This window comes from Cydia amplana, chromosome 6 (genome assembly GCF_948474715.1).
Source record: "Cydia amplana chromosome 6, ilCydAmpl1.1, whole genome shotgun sequence".
In the NCBI taxonomy this organism is placed as follows: domain Eukaryota; kingdom Metazoa; phylum Arthropoda; class Insecta; order Lepidoptera; family Tortricidae; genus Cydia; species Cydia amplana.
This window is the reverse complement of record NC_086074.1, coordinates 15,131,095-15,150,789: the sequence shown is the minus strand read 5'-3', so window position 1 is coordinate 15,150,789 and position 19,695 is coordinate 15,131,095. Positions and strand designations below refer to the sequence as shown.

Below are 19,695 nucleotides of genomic sequence, written 5' to 3'. Positions count from 1 at the left end.
CTATGCCATTGATAACGTTATGTAAGTTATAAGTGTATTTATTGCTATGAAAATAGCAGTTAGCATTAGAATTTCAGTATGATTCATGTCTCCATTAGACGCCTAAGGCCGATAACTCAATTGGCCGATATTGCAGATATGATTCTGTATTTATATTTGTATAGTTTGTAGTTTTCTGTGTTCTGTATTTTAGGGTTTGGTTTTTATTATTACGCTCTGGATAGAGATGCAACCAAAATAGTTGGGTAGATATATAAGTTGACGTATTAAGTTGGTTAAATTGCTTTTTAAACGGGCTCCCTTATTTTCACTCAAAACGGGAGCCGTCCTTTTGATAGCCAATCCAGAAGAAGAAGAAGGCAGATTAGGGTCTAAGCTCAAAACCACACCACCTGAGTTAAGTTCGTACCGTATATGTACGTATGTATACCTACGCAGCGGCTACGCTACACGGATCAAGTTAGTTGCCGTGCCGGATTAAGATGTAGGCAATTTCATTGGCCTGATTGTTAATTTTATTAATGAGTTACAGTTTAACTACTCATTGTCCGAAGGAATGATGTAAGTTTTGTCATTAGGTCCATTAATTTGGCTTTAATAGTCGTTTAGTACTTACATAAGCTTTCGGCTGTAAAATAATGTAACTATTGTACGCCCGCGAGCACCTTTGTTGCTTCCCTGTGGGACGTAACAAATAGTCTGCCAAACTTTCATGCGATTAATTTCCACTTGTCACTTTGACAGTCTCGTATCTCATTTACTTTTATAAATTGAAAAGCAACCTTGTGCTGTGCAAGTTAAGTTGCGTATTTCAAATTAAACCAATGCAGAGTTATAAGAAGTTTGTTGTAAGAATTCGATTTGTCGTCCAAGAACCAATGGATTGTGTAATAGCGATTTTATCGTATCCAATAAGTGAGTATGAAACCCAAAGTGTAACGATGCAGTGTCTAATTAATTTATTAGCCTTCTTTGTTGTACCTACTGATTATAATCTTGTTTAAGATTTTTGTTCGCGAGAGAGAACTTATTGATGATCTAAGCTGGTTAATGACATGTTTTGAATATATCCGGTTAGAACATGTATTACAAGTTGTCAACCTTAATTTGATTTTTTTTTGTCCCAAATGTGGAATCAGAGTCTGAGTAGGTAGGCTCGTAGGTTTTGGTTCGTCCGAAAGGTTCGGCAATCAATGGTCTGGTTGAAACCGAACCTCTTGCCTAAACATTATTTTTATCCCGGAACCTGCCGAAATCGAAATTTCGGTCGAATACGAATCTTCTTCTTCTTCTCAGCATATTTGCGTCCACTGCTGAACATATGCCTCTTTCATGGATTTCCATGTTGTTCTGTACGCGGCGGTTTTATGCCAGGTCGGCCCTGCCGTCTTTCTAATGTCGTTCGACCATCTGGCTCGTGGTTTCTCGTCACTTCGGCTTCCCAGTCGAGGTCTCCAGAACAGTACTCGCTGGCCCCTTTGGTCGTCATCCCTTCGACAGATATGGCCGGCCCATTCCCACTTCAGTTGCGCAATTCTTTTGGCGATGTCGGTAACTTTCGTGCGTTTCGTCTAACTTCTACTTCGTCTTCGTCTAACTTTCGTGCGTTTCGACGTTTCGTCGAATACGAATATTAATACGAAATTAACATCCTTTTTTTAAAGTAGGCGCCCCTCTTTATAAGTAGTTACCTCCGGAATAAGCTTGACATCATCTTCTTGACAACAAGTTCCATGATGTCATGTTGTAACGTTTTTTGTCGCCTTTAAACTCGTTGATCAAAAATATCAAACATAACATTTACCTCATAATCATAACCAAGCACGAAATACAAATTAATATTTTCTGTGGTCTTAAATGCTTTTATTTTCAATAATAGCCTCGGCCTAACCACATTTTGAAACAACTCAATTATTCAAATAAATTTATTTTATCTCCACAAAATCTTTAATGTTACATATTTGACAACTAATTCTCTCCTTCCTGCTATTCAACTATTTTCTTATATAAAACAGACTCAACAGAAAAAATAAAAAACCTTAACAGTTTCAATATAGGTACATATTACTTATATTCGGTTACGAACACAATTTATATTTAAGTTTACCATTAAGTATATATGCTTAAAATAATATGTAGTCGAATAGGCCCCCTGAAGCTTAACGTTACCTAGGTTGGAATAAAAACATCAATTAAAAAAACAAATTGGGAACCTTCTATTTTTGGAAGATTTGGAGTGTTATATACTTAGAATGTAGGTAATTTTCACGTGATAGTGAAAAAAGTGAAGGAAAGGGTGAAGTTGGGGTAGTATAGATAGTTAACTGGTAACTGGTTATAATGTTAGCAATGTTACCAGAAGTTCATAGCGCCTGCACGATATAAAATAGCACGAACATTGGCAAAAGCTGCGCGAGAAACTGTAGGCGCTTTCAAGTTACTGCGGTTTAGTTTACTCAGTACTGACCAACTATTGCAAGCTTGAAGTGCAGTAAAAGTAAATCTGAACCTTATTCTAAAATACATACAGTTCACCGTTCACATTTGAAATCATATAATATTCTCAAAAACAACCCGGATCCAGTTAAACAAAGTCGTTCTTGTTTAACTGGAAATTTCATCGCAATCTTAGACCTTGATAAGGAACGCTGGCACCAATTAGTTAGCCCATTATCATCTATGATAGGCGGTCAATGGCGCTGGCGTCCCGTCGCCGCCATAGCGCGTCGATACCGGAGTCTCACGCATGCGTACATTCCCAAGGACTGACGCATGCCCGCGGCAGCGCAGAACAGACTCGACGCGGCCACTTGCGACACTCGACTCCTCTTTTCGCGGCCCTGTCGCATAATAAAATTGATTGTACAGTCGATTCGATACTGACATTGAACGGACAGTGCAAGCGACTCTTAATCAAGCCAGTTATTTGCGTTCATTTGCCGCGATAGCGCGTCGGTGGCGGCCGACCCCTCAATCAGCTGGCCGCTCTGACGCAGCGACGCCGCGTGTGCATGTGTTGTGTGCAAAATGCCGTAGTGTCTTTGTGATCAAACCATGGATATCGCGAAGGCCAAGTCAGGGGCGCTTGAGGACTTCGAAGAGGATGATCAGGCGTCACGCCGATGCATGCTCGACGGTGAGTCACATAAAACGAAAACATCATAAGAACTTAATTTGCAAATTGAGAAGACAAAGTACAAAGATCATGGTTCATATGACGCGACGTCAAAGTCTGTCTCGAGAGCGAGATGTTATTGATTTTCCCCAGATGACAGAAGGCTGCTGGCTGTTTACATGCGTACTTAACTACTATCGCGATTATTTATCTCTAACTACCTTCATATTCCCTAAAAGTAACTTTTGCACGAGTATTGTCCTTACTGGTTGAAGCTTATTACATTATGATATTGTTAATCTCTTACATAATTTTCAAGTTTTGATTTGACTCAATGAAATAAAGCAATCGCGACACGGATTGCTGTAGTTACTACCTACCTGCTTAGCATTGCGATAGGTTAATCATTGCTAAAAATAAATCCCGATTAGTGTCACTAACCAAGATGGAATGTCAAGCGATTTTATAACGAGCCACGAGTATAGCAATGATTTTTCCAATTATACAATTATTTGACGTGAATTTGAAGAAAGGAAGCGCTGTCGACCAACGAGAATCATTTTAAGTAGCCATGATTATTGTTTAATGGTTGCCGGGCTAAGGGGACAGTACCCAGTTTTGGCAAGTTAAGGTTTCGTATTGTGACCACCGCGTGCCGTCGCGAACATTCACCCCGGCTCCCCTAGCTACTTTGTAGGGTTTTAAAATCGATAAGTCTTTTAGCCAACCCAACCGGTTAAAAAGCGATTTATTCGCCCCTAATTTTTATTATTCCGGGCACCTTAAACTTCATTCATGTAATGTTCACTCTGATATCAATTTTCAATTTGACGCTCGTCCGTCTGTGTAACCTTTTCAACGCCGTGTCAAACACAAAAGCTGTCACGCTGACGCCACGTCACCGAAGTGTCAAAACTGAAATTGAACTTTATATGCATAAATGCATGCACGTGCAATGCTTTATATGCATGCACGTAGGTCTATGTTGCTCTGTGGTCTGTGACCGAATAATCGGTCTTTGGCGTTGAACCTACGGTGCGGATATATCGGTCATTGGCGTCCAAAAGGTTAACAGCTACTCGTTAGGTAAACTTTTTAGTTACATTCAGAAATATAGAAATATCGTTTAATAACCTCCCCTCCTTCCTGCCTGCGAAATTATTCAAAAGGTATCTAACCTTACGTAAAATCCCAGCCCAAACGGGCACAATCTAGATTCTAGGTAATCCACTCTCGCTTTTTTAGATCTCGTCTGTGCCTAACAATAGGACTTATTATAAAGGCCGAATTGAACTACCTTCCCGTCTAATTCATGGCATAATATTGTCAAAACGACGACTACACAACAAGTATACTATATAAGTATATTAATAGACTTAATTTATCTCAAACGATGAACTAGGGAATTCGATATTTACTTACTAATTCATCTAAAAATGGAAAGAATGGACATGTTATTTTTAATTATATATTTTTTTATAGTATGTCATTATAGTAAGTTATTAATTATGATACTCTGTGCATCAATGCACCTTCAAGGTTGGCAATAACATAAGACAATGGGTTTGTCTACACGTGCACTTCTTCAAGCGTGATTTTTTTATAAAAGAAAACTTTTTATTGAGATTGAGATATGATCAGGGTTGGGCAGTATTTCAATTACATGTATTTGAAATACGTATTTGAAATACAAATTAGTATTTTGTATTTGTATTTCAAATACTACCTCAAAAGTATTTTGTATTTGGTATTTCAAATACTGCACTCACATGTATTTAGTATTTTGTATTTCAAATACTTCAAGCTTCAAAATACATTTCTATAAATACATTTTATTAAATTCTATAATCCTAAAATGTCTAATCTCTCGCACAAGCTGTGAGCCGACCGCGAACCTCCGATCCAGCCGAGATACAATTTTCATTGGCTGGATACTGGATCTATATTAGGTCAACTTCTGCGTGGAACTTTTCGTTTAAATCTAGGGGATAGGGTCATTGCAGTAGTTTCCGTCCATGCACTAGTTTTCGACGACTTGACGGATTATCAAATATATATTTCATTTTTAATTTACTACTTTTTGCGAAATCTTCATCTTCCTCGCGTTGTCCCGGCATTTTGCCACGGCTCATGGGAGCCTGGGGTCCGCTTGGAAACTAATCCCAGTAATTGGCGTTGGCACTAGTTTTTACGATAGCGACTGCCATCTGACCTTCCAACCCAGAGGGTAAACTAGGGCCGTAATTGGAATTAGTCCGGTTTCCTCACGATGTTTTCCTTCACCGAAAAGTGACTGGTAAATATCAAATGATATTTCGTACATAGTTCCGAAAAACTCATTTGTTTGAGCCGGGGTTCGAACTCGCGACCTCCGGATTGCAAGTCGCACGCTCTTACCGCTAGGCCACCAGCGCTTCCTTTTTGCGAAATATCATTGTTATATGTAGACAGATATATTGCTTAGACGCCTTAGACATAAGGATTGAAATCAGTCCAAATTTGTGCAGGAATGTAGGTATATATTCAAATTTCGTCAAGTGGACGTAAACTAGAGCTGGACGAAAACTAGCGCAATGACCCTATAAGTTTATATGAAAGGATATTCGTTAACGTTAAAACTAAATGCTAAACAAAAAAATAAATAAAGGTATATTTTGTAATTGAAATACATTATTTTAAACACTGTAATTTGTATTTTGTATTTCAAATACCCGTCACCAAAGTAGTTTGTATTTTGTATTTCAAATACTTTTAAAAATGTATTTTGTAATTTGTATTTCAAATACGTGGAAGCCAGTATTTTGCCCAACCCTGGATATGATGAACTAGGGAATTCGATATTTACTTACTAATTCATCTAAAAATGGAAAGAATGGACATGTTATTTTTAATTATATATTTTTTTATAGTTATGTCATTATAGTAAGTTATTAATTATGATACTCTGTGCATCAATGCACCTTCAAGGTTGGCAATAACATAAGACAATGGGTTTGTCTACACGTGCACTTCTTCAAGCGTGATTTTTTTATAAAAGAAAACTTTTTATTGAGATAAAAAGTTTTCTTTTATAAAAAAAATCACATGAGTGCATGAGTGCAGAAATGTTAATTGTCGCTGTATATTCTTTATTTCTATTGATTACGATGGTTAAATGTATTTTGCTAACCATCTAATTTAATACGAATTTCGGATGTGATTAACAAACAAAAGAGGCTTAAAATAACTAGTTGTAGGTACTTATTCAAGTATGAACCTTGCATTAAAAGTTCAATATTAAATCGTCCTTCTAATTCATATTCATAATTCATATCTAGTCATGCTAAATTAACTGTGTCTAAAGTACCTATTACCTATACATTTATACATGCAGTAGGTATTACCTGTCTCTGAATAAGTGTACTGACCGAGACAGAATTAGGTAATCAATACATTTTATAAATAAATATTTAATTTATAGTTAGTTATTATATTAATAAATGTATAGGATTATTTGATAAATGTATAAATAAATATGATTTGGTACACAATTACCAATTAAATGTTAGAAGAGAGAATATTTAATCATATTGTCATTATTAAAATCCGGGTGTAAACGTGACTACTTTCTTTCAAATGCTAAAAGCATGTGATTACATTTCAGATACTACGTGAATAATTGACTCATGTGCGAAAGATTAATAAAATTTATAGCTAAGTAGATAAATCATCATCAACATTTGCATAATATCCGGTATCTTTACGTTTAATTAAACTCAGTAGATTTTTTGCAAACATAGTATACACCAGTAAATATAAAAGTTTTATTTTACGGTGTTTGTTTTGCATTTGTGTGCACAGGGATCGGATACCGGTATTTTTTGTATGGGAACGGAAACGGTATTTTTTCGTTCTTTGCTAATTACTTCATTTCTAATTGGGCAATCTAATAATACGAAGTCGTAACCTACAAACACAACTGAGTGCTACATTTCGAGTATAAAATAATTCGAAAAATATGGTTATTTCTATGTTTTTGCAAAAAACCGGTTCCGATCCCTGGACTGTGCACTGTTTTTACTCAGGTTTATATCATGCTCTTAATTGCCGATGCAAAAAGTGGTGTATTGAATTCCGAAGCCAATCATTTTATATGTTTGTACCTACCTTCGTAGAGAGCCTTAGGAAGACAGTCTAGGTATACCCCGGATCAACTGGTTTGAGTGCGGTTTTATTTATCAATTGACTGAACAAAACCCAGGGTAGGTACTTTTTGTAAAAATACATAACAATATTATTGGCTAGGTGCGAAGTCGGTGGAGGGGGAAGTGGCGCTGATCGTCACAAACACAGGTAATCTTATGGAATGTCCGTCATTAATACTAGCGGCAGCCGCTTGAACTAATTTTACTCCATAAGATTTAACGTAGAAAGTCCGCCAAAATGACGGCAGCACCAGTCGTGCACCTAGCGAATAAGTGATTGAAGCAACACTTTATTAACTAGGTAATTTTTCGTGTTTCATAAACTTGAAAGGCAAAGAAATATATTAGAATAAATAGGTAGGTACTATTACGACAGGTGTGTGACTTAATGGTTCAAGTTGAATTCAAGAAAAATATTGATGTCATCTTCTCAAATTGTTACGCGCAGAGAGCTAACAACCTGTTGTTAATTTATTTCTTATCTCAGAGCTGTAAAACTCACAATTTGGTTACAGATGGCTTGTAAAATGTCCAATAACATTGTTAGAACTTATTTAGTCATTTTCTCGAACCTTTTATGTCATGGAAAGTTAGCTTGTGGGTTTTGTTTTTAGTGTATCTTTTTTAGGGTTCCGTAGCCAAATGGCAAAAAACGGAACCCTTATAGATTCGTCATGTCTGTCTGTCTGTCCGTCCGTCTGTCCGTCTGTCCGTCTGTCCGTCCGTATGTCACAGCCACTTTTTTCCAAAACTATAAGAACTATACTGTTGAAACTTGGTAAGTAGATGTATTCTGTGAACCGCATTAAGATTTTCACACAAAAATAGAAAAAAAAATTTTTTTTTGGGGATTCCCCATACTTAGAACTGAAACTCAAAAATTTTTTTTTCATCAAACCCATACGTGTGGGGTATCTATGGATAGGTCTTCAAACATGATATTGAGGTTTCTAATATCATTTTTTTCTAAACTGAATAGTTTGCGCGAGAGACACTTCCAAAGTGGTAAAATGTGTGTCCCTCCCCCTGTAACTTCTAAAATAAGAGAATGATAAAACTAAAAAAATATATGATGTACATTACCATGCAAACTTCCACCGAAAATTGGTTTGAACGAGATCTAGTAAGCAGTTTTTTTTTGGGTTTCCCCATACTTAGAACTGAAACTCAATTTTTTTTTTTCATCAAACCCATACGTGTGGGGTATCTATGGATAGGGCTTCAAAAATGATATTGAGGTTTCTAATATCAGTTTTTTCTAAACTGAATACTTTGCGCGAGAGACACTTCCAAAGCGGTAAAATGTGTCCCCCCCCCCCCCCTGTAACTTCTAAAATAAGAGAATGATAAAACTAAAAAAAAATATATGATGTACATTCCACCGAAAATTGGTTTGAACAAGATCTAGTAAGTAGTTTTTTTTAATACGTCATAAATCCCCTAAATACGGAACCCTTCATGGGCGAGTCCGACTCGCACTTGGCCGCTTTTTATAACTAGTGAAGTAAGGTTAAATAATCACCGTATTCACAGTCAGCGCACGCTTTAAATGACGCCGGTGCCTGTGGCGTTTCTCAACTGTGTGCGCGACAGTAGCGCCCGCCTGGCGGTTACATATATGACACATTAGTTGATAGTTAACAAATGTGCCTTCGTGCCTAGCCCTCCTTAACCTAAGGCATGGCACCGCAGGGCGCCAATGACGCATTATCTTTCCTCAAAGCTAGGTTTAGACGAAGCCAGCGCTGGCTTGTTATTGGCCTCGTATAAACAGTTTTTTAAGACAAGCCAGCGCTGGCTGCCAGCACTGGCGGGTGCTGGCGGTAATAGAGCGCTTGTCTATTCGCACCAGTGCTGGCTTGTCTGAGGACTGGGGCCAGCGTTACCTACTGGCTTCATCTAAACCTAGCATAAGGCCATTATCATTAATATTTTTACTGCTCGGCGCAATGGTGACCCGAACACACCAGAACAATTGAGTGAAATACCACCAACGAAAGTCATTGTTGCCAACTGACACCAGTGACTGTCACCGAACATTATATATAGGTAAGTAAGAACATTATCCATTGTCTGACACGTCGCTATGCCAATATAACCTTTGCCAGTAAACGATGCATTACACAAGTTGACTAAGACAATATTGGAATTGATTGCTAAAGTGGCCATGGCTCAGTTAATTGTGTGTTAGAATTCTAGACAATAATATCATTATAAATCCCAATATCATTGGCTGATAAGGCAGCGAGTTAGGTAATCTATTTTGATTAGTTAAATTTACACCTATTAATTTGGCCTCTATCTACAGTACCTAAACATAATATTAATTTACCTACCGTGATTTCCCCGTAGTCGCGTTAAATTACTTTAAAAAGTCAGTAATTGAGTGTTTAGGTAGTTACTTAAATTCACTGAATTATATATTATTCAGTAAATGAGTTCCTATTTTTCTTAAATTATTTTATGAATACCTATTTAATTTATAGGTATAATCTGAAGTTATTATAGGGAAATTACTGGAGCAGTATATTATTAGGTACATATATTTAAACTATCACGAATTCCACATATTGTTTGTACAAAACTGGACGTTATCTGCCTTTCATCTTAATTGGAATCGGAATTGTGGGAAAATCGTGAAAGTTTAAACCAATATAGTATTGCTTGAGTACAGTCAGCAACATAAATAGCTTTATGTAGAATAACATTCAACATTAAAAAAAAAATAGTCTAATAGGTATTTAAATTTAGTGAACATTAACATCATTTCTTTTTAGCTTAGGTATTTAGATGGCGTCACGATGATATGGTGATAAGAGTTACGTACTTACCTATATATAAGCTATGTAAAACTACAAACATGTTTTTTATGAACATTGAAATTGATAAACTTTGCCCTACACTCTAATATTTAATAGTTGATTTCTGCATAATATATTATCTCCACCCGTTTTTTTTTATGTTTAATAAGTGGTATCGATTTACCAAACAACAGACGTTATTTGACTATACGTTACTTCCAATCGCAAAAGTATGTTTGAATATCAATAGGTAATGTGAGCCACAACACTCGGGGTGTCTAATTTCAGTCGCGGTTTATATTTCTTCACCGATAGGTACCAGTTTTATCCATAACTCCATAACGGCATGAGTTATGACATGCTTGATACATGCCTACTTATTTCATCTGAATAATCTTGATTATTTTTACGAATTGAAATTAGCGAATTCAGAACACTAGCACATCATCTAGCTAGTATGTATCCGCAATACAAGAGCGAGTAAGATTGTTCCATAAAACACATTTTATTTACTAATAATTCCCGCAGACACAGATATGCGATAAAATAAAGGTTCCTTGTTGACCTTGGATAGTAAAAAATCGGCCATGTGCGAGTCGGACTCGTGCACGGAGGGTTCCGCACCATCAACAAAAAATAGAGCAAAACAAGCAAAAAAACGGTCACCCATCCAAGTACTGACCCCGCCCGACGTTGCTTAACTTCGGTCAAAAATCACGTTTGTTGTATGGGAGCTAGGGTTGCCAACTATTTTTTGGTGGAATATAGTATTTTCCAGAATAAGGCATCAAAAATATAGTACATGTCAATAAATATAGTATTTTTAGATCAAATACTAAACATAAGTGTAATATACGAGTACGTTTAATCGGAAATATAGTATTTTAGCGTATTTTTCCAAAAGTATATAGTACAGAGAGCCAAAATATAGTACAATACTATATAATATAGTACGGTTGGCAACCCTAATGGGAGCCCCACTTAAATCTTTATTTTATTCTGTTTTATGTGTTTGCTGTTGCGGCAACAGAAATACATCATCTGTGAAAATTTCAACTGTCTAGCTATCACGGTTCGTGAGATACAGCCTGGTGACAGACGGACGGACGGACGGACGGACAGCGGAGTCTTAGTAATAGGGTCCCGTTTTTACCCTTTGGGTACGAAACCCTAAAAATCGAAGGAAATTCAACTTTAATAATACACAATTGTAATTACATTCGATAAAGATTCGGAAGCAATATCTACTATATCTTAACTCTACGAGTAAGTAGGTACGTTTTCGTTTTATTTAACGTTTTTCTGTAGTGTGCCGCTTATATCAGTGCGAAACTTATTTTCGTTGAGTTCCCCTTCAATAATGTACCTTACTAATTAGCAAAGATAGTAAGTAATCTGACAAAAATATTGCCAACCTTTAAGGTACTAAGTTGTACCTTTGTCACGGTGACTATTATTTTGAAGGCCACGCGAGTACTCTCATATTATATTCAAATTAGACGAGAGACGACTATACTTATACTTATACATGCGTCAAAAACCAGTTGCCCATGTTTTATACTAACATAAGTGTACAATTAGAAAACAACTTGTCAAGTCGGTGAGTGAAGAAGCTTGATAATACGAGAATATGCCGCAGTTTTACGACTTGACTATTCAAACCGTCCAGTCAACCGTCAGCGTTGCATTGAACGTTCATGATCATACCCTTGAACTGACAGGTTCCTGCTATACCGACCGGTTTTAGACTTATTTTTGCGTTTCACGATGTACAGTTAATGTGGACAAGCTCTGCTCAATCTGGGGGCACGGCAGTGCCCCCGCCAAGTCGAGCGCGAAGCAAACACTGCCGTACCATCCTTTACTGGAACCATTTCGCCGCATTTTCAGGCCCCTATTTGAGAACCTCTGGATAAGACTAGAACGCAGAAATTTTCGTCATCCAGTAAGCTATAATCACATACTTAAAATACAAAATTTCAAGTCTGTAGGTCATTTAGTTCCGAAGTTAAGCGAAAGCAAAGTTTCGCATTTATAACACTCACTCATCACTCACTCATGATCATTAGAGTAGAACTAGTACTTCCCATAAACTCAGAGAGCTGAAATTTGGTACAGAGTTAGGGTTTAATGGCCACATAAAGGGAAAACCTAAAAATATTGCAATATCAGTCACGTTTTAAAGATCTAAGAACTGCATAAGTAAGTTTGTAATCCCATATAAATATATGATATTACAAAGTTACTGTTGCAGTTCCTACAAATAGTAGGTAAAGGTACACTACGATGTACGATGTGAGTATGAATGAAGATATGTTTAGTTATGATATGTGTATACATAGTATGGGTATGAGTTCCCGAAAAGAAGGACTGCCTACAAAAAGAGATGAGATCCCATCAAAAACATTACATGTAAAAAGGTGCAAGTCTCGCAACGCTTTTATTACAAAAAAGTTTTGAGATGTAATGTGAAACCAAGTTGGTTATTTTAATCAGTGCCAGGGGGTGTTAAAACCGTATAAATAAGATATCTTTAATTTGTAATACATATAATGACTTGGCAATCGCACATAATGCTTTACTCGTACCGTACTCGTAAATATGTTTAATGCTCAAACTGCAATTAGCGCTAGCGTTATGTTCAATTAGAATTATTTTTTAATAGGTGACGATGATCCTTTTGTCATTATGCAGCCGTGCGATGGCCAAGTCATTATATGTATCACAAATTAAAGACATCTTCTTGATACGGTTTTAACACCCCCTGGCACTGATTAAAATAACCAACTTGGTTTCACATTACATGTCAAAACTTTTTTGTAGTAAAAGCGTTGCGAGACTTGCACCTTTTTACATGTAATGTTTTTGATGGGATTGAGTTTTCGTATTCGAATGATCCCTCCAGAAGTGAAAATGATTTTCTTTATTCAGGCGTATTTATGTACAAATATGATTCGGAAAGTAAATCAAAGTAATTTTAACTCATGTCGATTTACTCTTTCTAATTTTAGATATACGAGTATAGATGTTACGAACCTTGTTACGAACGTTTTGACATACGATGTACCTATACCTACTCAGTACGGCTTCGAAAATATAACATTACAGGACTGATTTCAGGTAAATCCCAGATTACTGTCATTCATTTCATGAACCTACTACATACGAAAAAGGAAAAGATTAAAGCCAACTTGTAGTATTATCCGTCTGTGTCTATAGGTATAAATCTCCCTATTGTATATTAGCTATGAATGCACTATATGTGCCTACTAACCGCCGTGCGACTAGGTCATTATCAAAAAGAATATAATAGATTTGTACCTAGTTGTCACCTAACGACGAGTTAGTATCTAAATCATAACAATACGGTTTGATAATGGCTTGTTTAACTATAATTAATTATCGTACTTGTTACTGTCGCTTAAGTTAATTGAGTTATTTTGTTGTTTAACTGATAAAGCAGCGGCGTTACTATTGATTCCATAATGATTAATTCATTTGTTTGCGCTTAAGTTGAAACTCAATACAGAATCTGACAAATACGTTTAGTAACTATAATACGTGCCAGTGCTACTAAATTATCCATAGCAATAACATATTAATGTAAGGTCATGACCTCATGACTGTAGGTGATTTTCTTATCGTTAGTGATACACTCTGTGTAACTGTAACTTATAGGTACCTAGGTATATACTATATATACACACTGATATTTTGGATACATAATTGCATGTGACAATATACGCATAGGTGTGCAAAACTGTAAAGCTAATGTAACATGTAACCTAGTAAAAGTCACATTTAATTAACTTTCTGATGTTTCTCTATATAAGTACAGCCGCAATATTAACCGCACTGTCCTTAGACCATAGATAGAAATAAATACGGATACCCGAGTGATGAATTAGCCAATTTCAAAGACAAAACGGTGCTCGGACTGCTCAGAGGGGGTGCGTATCATAATGAATACGCACTTTTGGTATAATTTCAGTTTACAAACGTTCAAAACGTATACTAATCTTATGTATAATGCACTAAATCTATATTTTCAATAAGTATAACATAAAAATAATATAACATACAATATACATACCGCTGTTTGGTATAACATACAAATCAACTAATTATATTTAATATAACATTCATTATGCATATAAATTAAAAAAATATATATAACATCTCATATAAGTATCTGAACAAAACATCAGTAAAATTATTTGGATAGCTCAGTATTTCATAGGTCATCGAAACTAATTACTGTCAGAAAAGTAGGTTAGGTTAGGTTAGAACTTTGACTCCCCAGAAAAAGAAACTGCTACCAGAAAAGTAGGTTAGGTTAGGTTAGAACTGTGACTCACCAGAAAAAGAAACTGTTACCAGAAAAATAGGTTAGGTTAGAACTGTGACCCCTCAGAGAAAGAAACTGCTACCAGAAAAGTAGGTTAGGTTAGGTTAGAACTGTGACCCCTCAGAGAAAAAACTGCTACCAGAAAAGTAGGTTAGGTTAGGTTAGAATTGTTACCCCACAGAAAAAGAAACTGCTACCATAAAAATAGGTTAGGTTAGAACTATGACCCCCCCCCCCCCCACAGAAAAAACTGGTACCAGAAAAGTAGGTTAGGTTAGGTTCGAACTGTGACCCCTCAGAGAAAGAAACTGCTACCAGAAAAGTAGGTTAGGTTAGAACTGTTACCCCCCAGAAAATAAAAGGTTAGGTTTATTGCGTGGTATTTGTTTTGTATATTATATTATTTCAACGTTATACCTTTTTATACTTATCATAAACGATATTATATGTAAAGTTCATTATACATTATAAAATTATAGAATTCATTGTTATACGTATCGCACGTTATACTTATTGCACGTTATGCCATTCAAAATTATACTAATTGAATTTATATATTCTGAGCGATATGTTATATGTTTGTATACGTTCTATTACTTACCCTTCCAGCTTGTTCGTTCAGAGGTAGGTATAGTGTACTCTTGGTTTTATCGGCGACGTCGGTCGAATAAAACCATACGCAATAAATATAAAATATTTCTTATTTTTATGATCCACTCAGCCTTATGGTATATAAGCATGTATGGATTGAAATGAAACATGGTGCCCCACTTGGCTCTGTATCAACACAAACACAGATGTGCCTAACACGCAAGGCTGCCCTACTTAAATTATTTCAGGTTCAAAGGGCGCTCGGGAATAAATTTACTTATTTGGTCAGTTGAATAACGTATTAGAACACACTTTGTTGACTAAGAACTTGTTGCTATGTCTGACTACAAATATTATGCTGCCGCGTGAGGTTTAAAAGGGTTAGAGTTTTTTAGTCTTTATGGTGTGGTATGATGTTTACAGCTGTCCCTAGTTATCTTTGATTCATTCGACTTAAGATACGACGATAATACTCAGGTAACTTAGGTATCGTACATTCACGCCACCGTTAAGAGCCAACAGGAGTGGTCATTTCTCCATACAAACGTACTCGACTGTTTCGTCTTAACTTCCGTGATCATTTCGATTTTAAAACAGATTTATTGGGTTATTCCCACTAGTTACCACCAAGTTGTTACCAGTGGTAACTACTGGGAATTTTTTTCCCACCTTTTACCACTGGTAACTACTGGGAAAAATTATTCCCAGTAGTTACCACCAAGTTGGTTTAGTGGTAACTACTGGGAATTTTTATTCCCAGTAGTTACCACCAAAATTTTGTTAGAGTTAAATACTAATAAAAACAGTATAAAATAGTATAGTATAAATATAGAGTGATTTAATAAACAATTATAAGTCCATTAGTGTTTTAGTAAACTGCCTTAAACGTGACCAAGAATATTGAAATTGAAACAGTTTAAGGCGACGGTAGAGGTGGGTAAATTTTCAGATTCTGTCAATTTACCCCATTTCACACACAAGCGCACTTCACGCACACTACCCCACTTTACTGGGACAGGTCATTGACCCATCAAGTTTTTTTTAAGATAGCGTTTTGAGTTTAGTGGCCTCCTTTTAGGAAAAGCGTTCCATTGAAAGAAGAAAGAGAAACAATACATTTAATCTTGCTTTCCTTGTCTGTTCATGTCACACGTGACGTATTTAAATTCTAATAATTCATTTGGTTGTTGACAATTTTCTACATTATGGCTTTGTCGAGATACGCGTTTTCTAAAGTTAAACCGAATAAAACCAGATGTCATTAAGTCAGATGTAAAATTTTATTTACTACTCTATACGACTTAAAATCAAATTACTCTATATTTATACTATATACTATTTCTATACTGTTTTTATTAGTATTTAACTCTAACAAAATTTTGGTGGTAACTACTGGGAATTTAAACATAATACAGTAGTTACCAGTGGTAAAAGGTGGGAAAAAAATTCCCCGTAGTTACCACTGGTAACAACTTGGTGGTAACTAGTGGGAATAACCCGATTTATTTTGCAAACGGCCAGACCATAGACAATCTACTTTCTAAAACAAATTGATTCGACTTTCAACAAATTGCGCACGCGGCGCGATCCAGTGATGGCCTGACATTTCGAGGCATAAATATCATAAGCTCATATCTTCTTTCACGGTGTATTGCAAAATGCCACCCTATTACTTAAGTTTAAAGTACATTTTTAAGGTAACCCTGAAAGGTTATACGAGTTTGTGAAAATGATGTACAGAATTGTTGCGGCTAACTTGGCTTCCTTGTAAGAAAACTGTTTAACATTTTGTTGTGCTCTGCCTATTATTGCCTTACCCGGAAAATATCAGAGAGGGAAGCTCAGTAGTCGGTAGCAGACAGACCGACAGCGATAATATTTACTGCGGTTGTTTTACAGAGGCCGCACACTGCGTTCATGATTTGCACGTGTGGCCTTTAATCAACACAAGCGCTGAGTAACACGCGTGTTTTGTTTTTCTGTGAGCCAAAACTACCATATATTCAAGAATTATTGTGTCACTAAGGTCAGTTAAGCATTAATCTGTCCTATCCCAATGGCTCAAATAAAAGTCGTAATTATAAGGCGTCGAGAGGTCGTGGGATCGGAGAGGAAGCCGTATGAAACGAAATATGTATTACCATATTTTTCTTCAAAGCTTGGAAATAAATGAAAATGAAAAAATTCACTGTGTTCGAGCGAACACGCGACTCTGGATCACTAGCCCATCGCCTGCCTACTGAGCTACCGAGCCTTCGCTATACGCGCGTCCTGCTTTACGTCTACTATAGATATAGTAGGTACCTCTTACGTATAATGATTATAATGTCAAACTTGTCAATATTAAAAACTTTTTATATTACTAATAGACACACCCATACCTTGAAATTCGAACTAGAACCAGTTCGAGTAGGAAGTTGAACTAATGAATGGCGTCCCTTGTGAATGAAGCGTAGTGCGGCATAATTAGTGGCTATACTAATAGCTATATACTACATTGAAGGTACTCTATTTGAGCTCGCGGCATTTGATTTAATTACAGAGGGAATTGAAGTTCATTAAATCGAACTTCTATGTAGACCTAATTATTAGTTTCACAGATATATTTTCGGACAGACTTAGCAAACTCATACAACACTATTTTAGGATACATTCTTGCATGCATACGTCTAAATTTATATTATATGCACTTATTTGAAAAAAAAAATCAAGCGCAACGTAATATATTATGTAATAATAATATCACAAACAAGAAACCTAGTGTCAAGATTCATTAAAATAAGTATTCCGACCAATTGTACCAATTTCATAAGTTATGACTTATGAGTGATTATACCTTGCACTCTGCCACGCTTAGCATCTCAGCCGTATATAAAATCTAGTTCAAATACCTATATGCTTTATTCTTTGAGAGCAAGGTATACAATTGAATGAGTTTTCTTTTGCACATACAGTTGGTAGGTAACCTACACTAATACGGGTATTGAGCAAAATATTTTGAAACTTAGTTATGCAACTATAATATTTGCCGGGTCAAGCTAATCAATCCCATTAAATATGAATACAAAGCATAGAACCTAGGTAATCTTAAGAGTGATCTACTATTACAATCTAAGTACATAGGTATAAGTATAAACTTATAAAGAACCGCGAAAGCTGAGTACATAGTTCAGTACAAACACTAATAATAAGTTACTCAATAAATACTCAGTGGTTATAACTACAGCATTTACTTTTCCAAAGATATCTATTTCAAAGATATACCAAAAGTGACATAGGTAGTGAAGGAAATGTTATTAGTTCACAATAAAAGATAACAGTAAGAATAAGAAGGATCATTAATTTAAAGAAGTGTATTTATAAATTGTGTAAAAACTCGAACCAACGGAAGTACAGACATTATAGATGTCAAAAAGAACATACGCTTCAATTAACAAGAAAAAAACGTCAATATGTAAATTTTCGTTTTTCGCTCTAACCGAAGATTCACTTTTGTCAAAAGTAAACAATCGAATTGGTATTACACCAATCTCTGAATAAAGCTTCCCAATTAAAACGAAACGAAATGCCAGAACGTCACCAACACACATGCCACCAACTAAAAAACATAGACAATCAGCTCGTAAATGCACAGCACATTTTTTAAGCAGACTTTGGGAATTGAACCAATTACGAGTGGCGTGATGCGATGTGCGTGACACGGGACATGATTGAGATGGATGTTGTGTTGTGTCAACGATCCCGAAACGTGTGGATGTGGATTGGTGCAAGCGGACGCTGACACGGTATTGGGTAACTCGGTAACTGGTGTTTCGGTACCTGCATGCAATACGCACGCATGTGCTTGTTTACCTATGAGATGGTGATGTAGCAAAAACAGCTGTTAGAATTGGTTGGTAGCTATGTACCTACATATTTATACGTGTAATTTTTGTACCTACGTGTAATTTAAAAGTAACGTGATTAATTTACCATGCCTTCTGCTTTGAATGCACTATACATACAAAGACATGAAAGCAGCAAAGCAGTTTCGGTCCATACTTTGTCCAACAATAGGAGTCTCTTGGACAATAAGCAAAAGTTACTTTGACTAACTTAGCTAAAAGGATTTTGGAAGTAATTCTAAGACGAGGTGAATTAAATCATTCTGACCAAACGTTACAATTAAACACTGTAGGTAGAGGTAATAAATGAACCCGGAAATCAAGATATAGGTAATCCTCCTATTGATTAAAAATATCAATCACTAATCTAGCTGAGATACCGTATGATCCTTCTTTATATCAGTCCAGTAGGATTTTGCACGTCATTAATCGAAATGTCTTAAATCAGTAATGTTTCCTATTCTGATTCACAGTTCATTGAATAAGTCATTTACCTAATTGTTCTTTTCTTTGTGATTTTTTTATCTCTTGCATCGTTTACATCGTTGTTCCGTTTCATCGACCTTTGTGCGTACCGTCAGCGTCACAAGATATGCGCGCACGCACCCATCCGTTAAGCAGGTTCCAATAGATTAATTAACAAGAGCCGGCGCCGAATACCTGTATCTGATAATGCTTTTTGACAATGTAGCTTTAGCACTTAAGTATATTACTTGAAATGCAAATGCATATTTTGCTGAAATTCTTGTCAACTGCCAACACAAAGCATGAT

The 19,695-nt window shown here is 36.1% G+C and overlaps 1 protein-coding gene across 2 annotated transcripts in view; it reads left to right on the top strand.

The window, feature by feature from the left end:
- The window catches only part of LOC134648935 (cerebellar degeneration-related protein 2-like), a 98,152-nt gene that overhangs the window by 59,865 nt on the left and 18,592 nt on the right, over positions 1-19,695 (top strand). Inside the window, exon 1 of one of the 2 annotated variants that reach the window (XM_063503575.1) lies at positions 2,824-3,136. The exons of the other annotated variant lie outside the window; for it this stretch is intronic. Within the exon in view, the coding sequence (XP_063359645.1) occupies positions 3,055-3,136 (82 nt within the window). The 5' untranslated portion in view covers positions 2,824-3,054. Of the gene's footprint in view, positions 1-2,823; positions 3,137-19,695 lie in introns of those variants that run through there. 2 annotated transcript variants of the gene reach the window in all.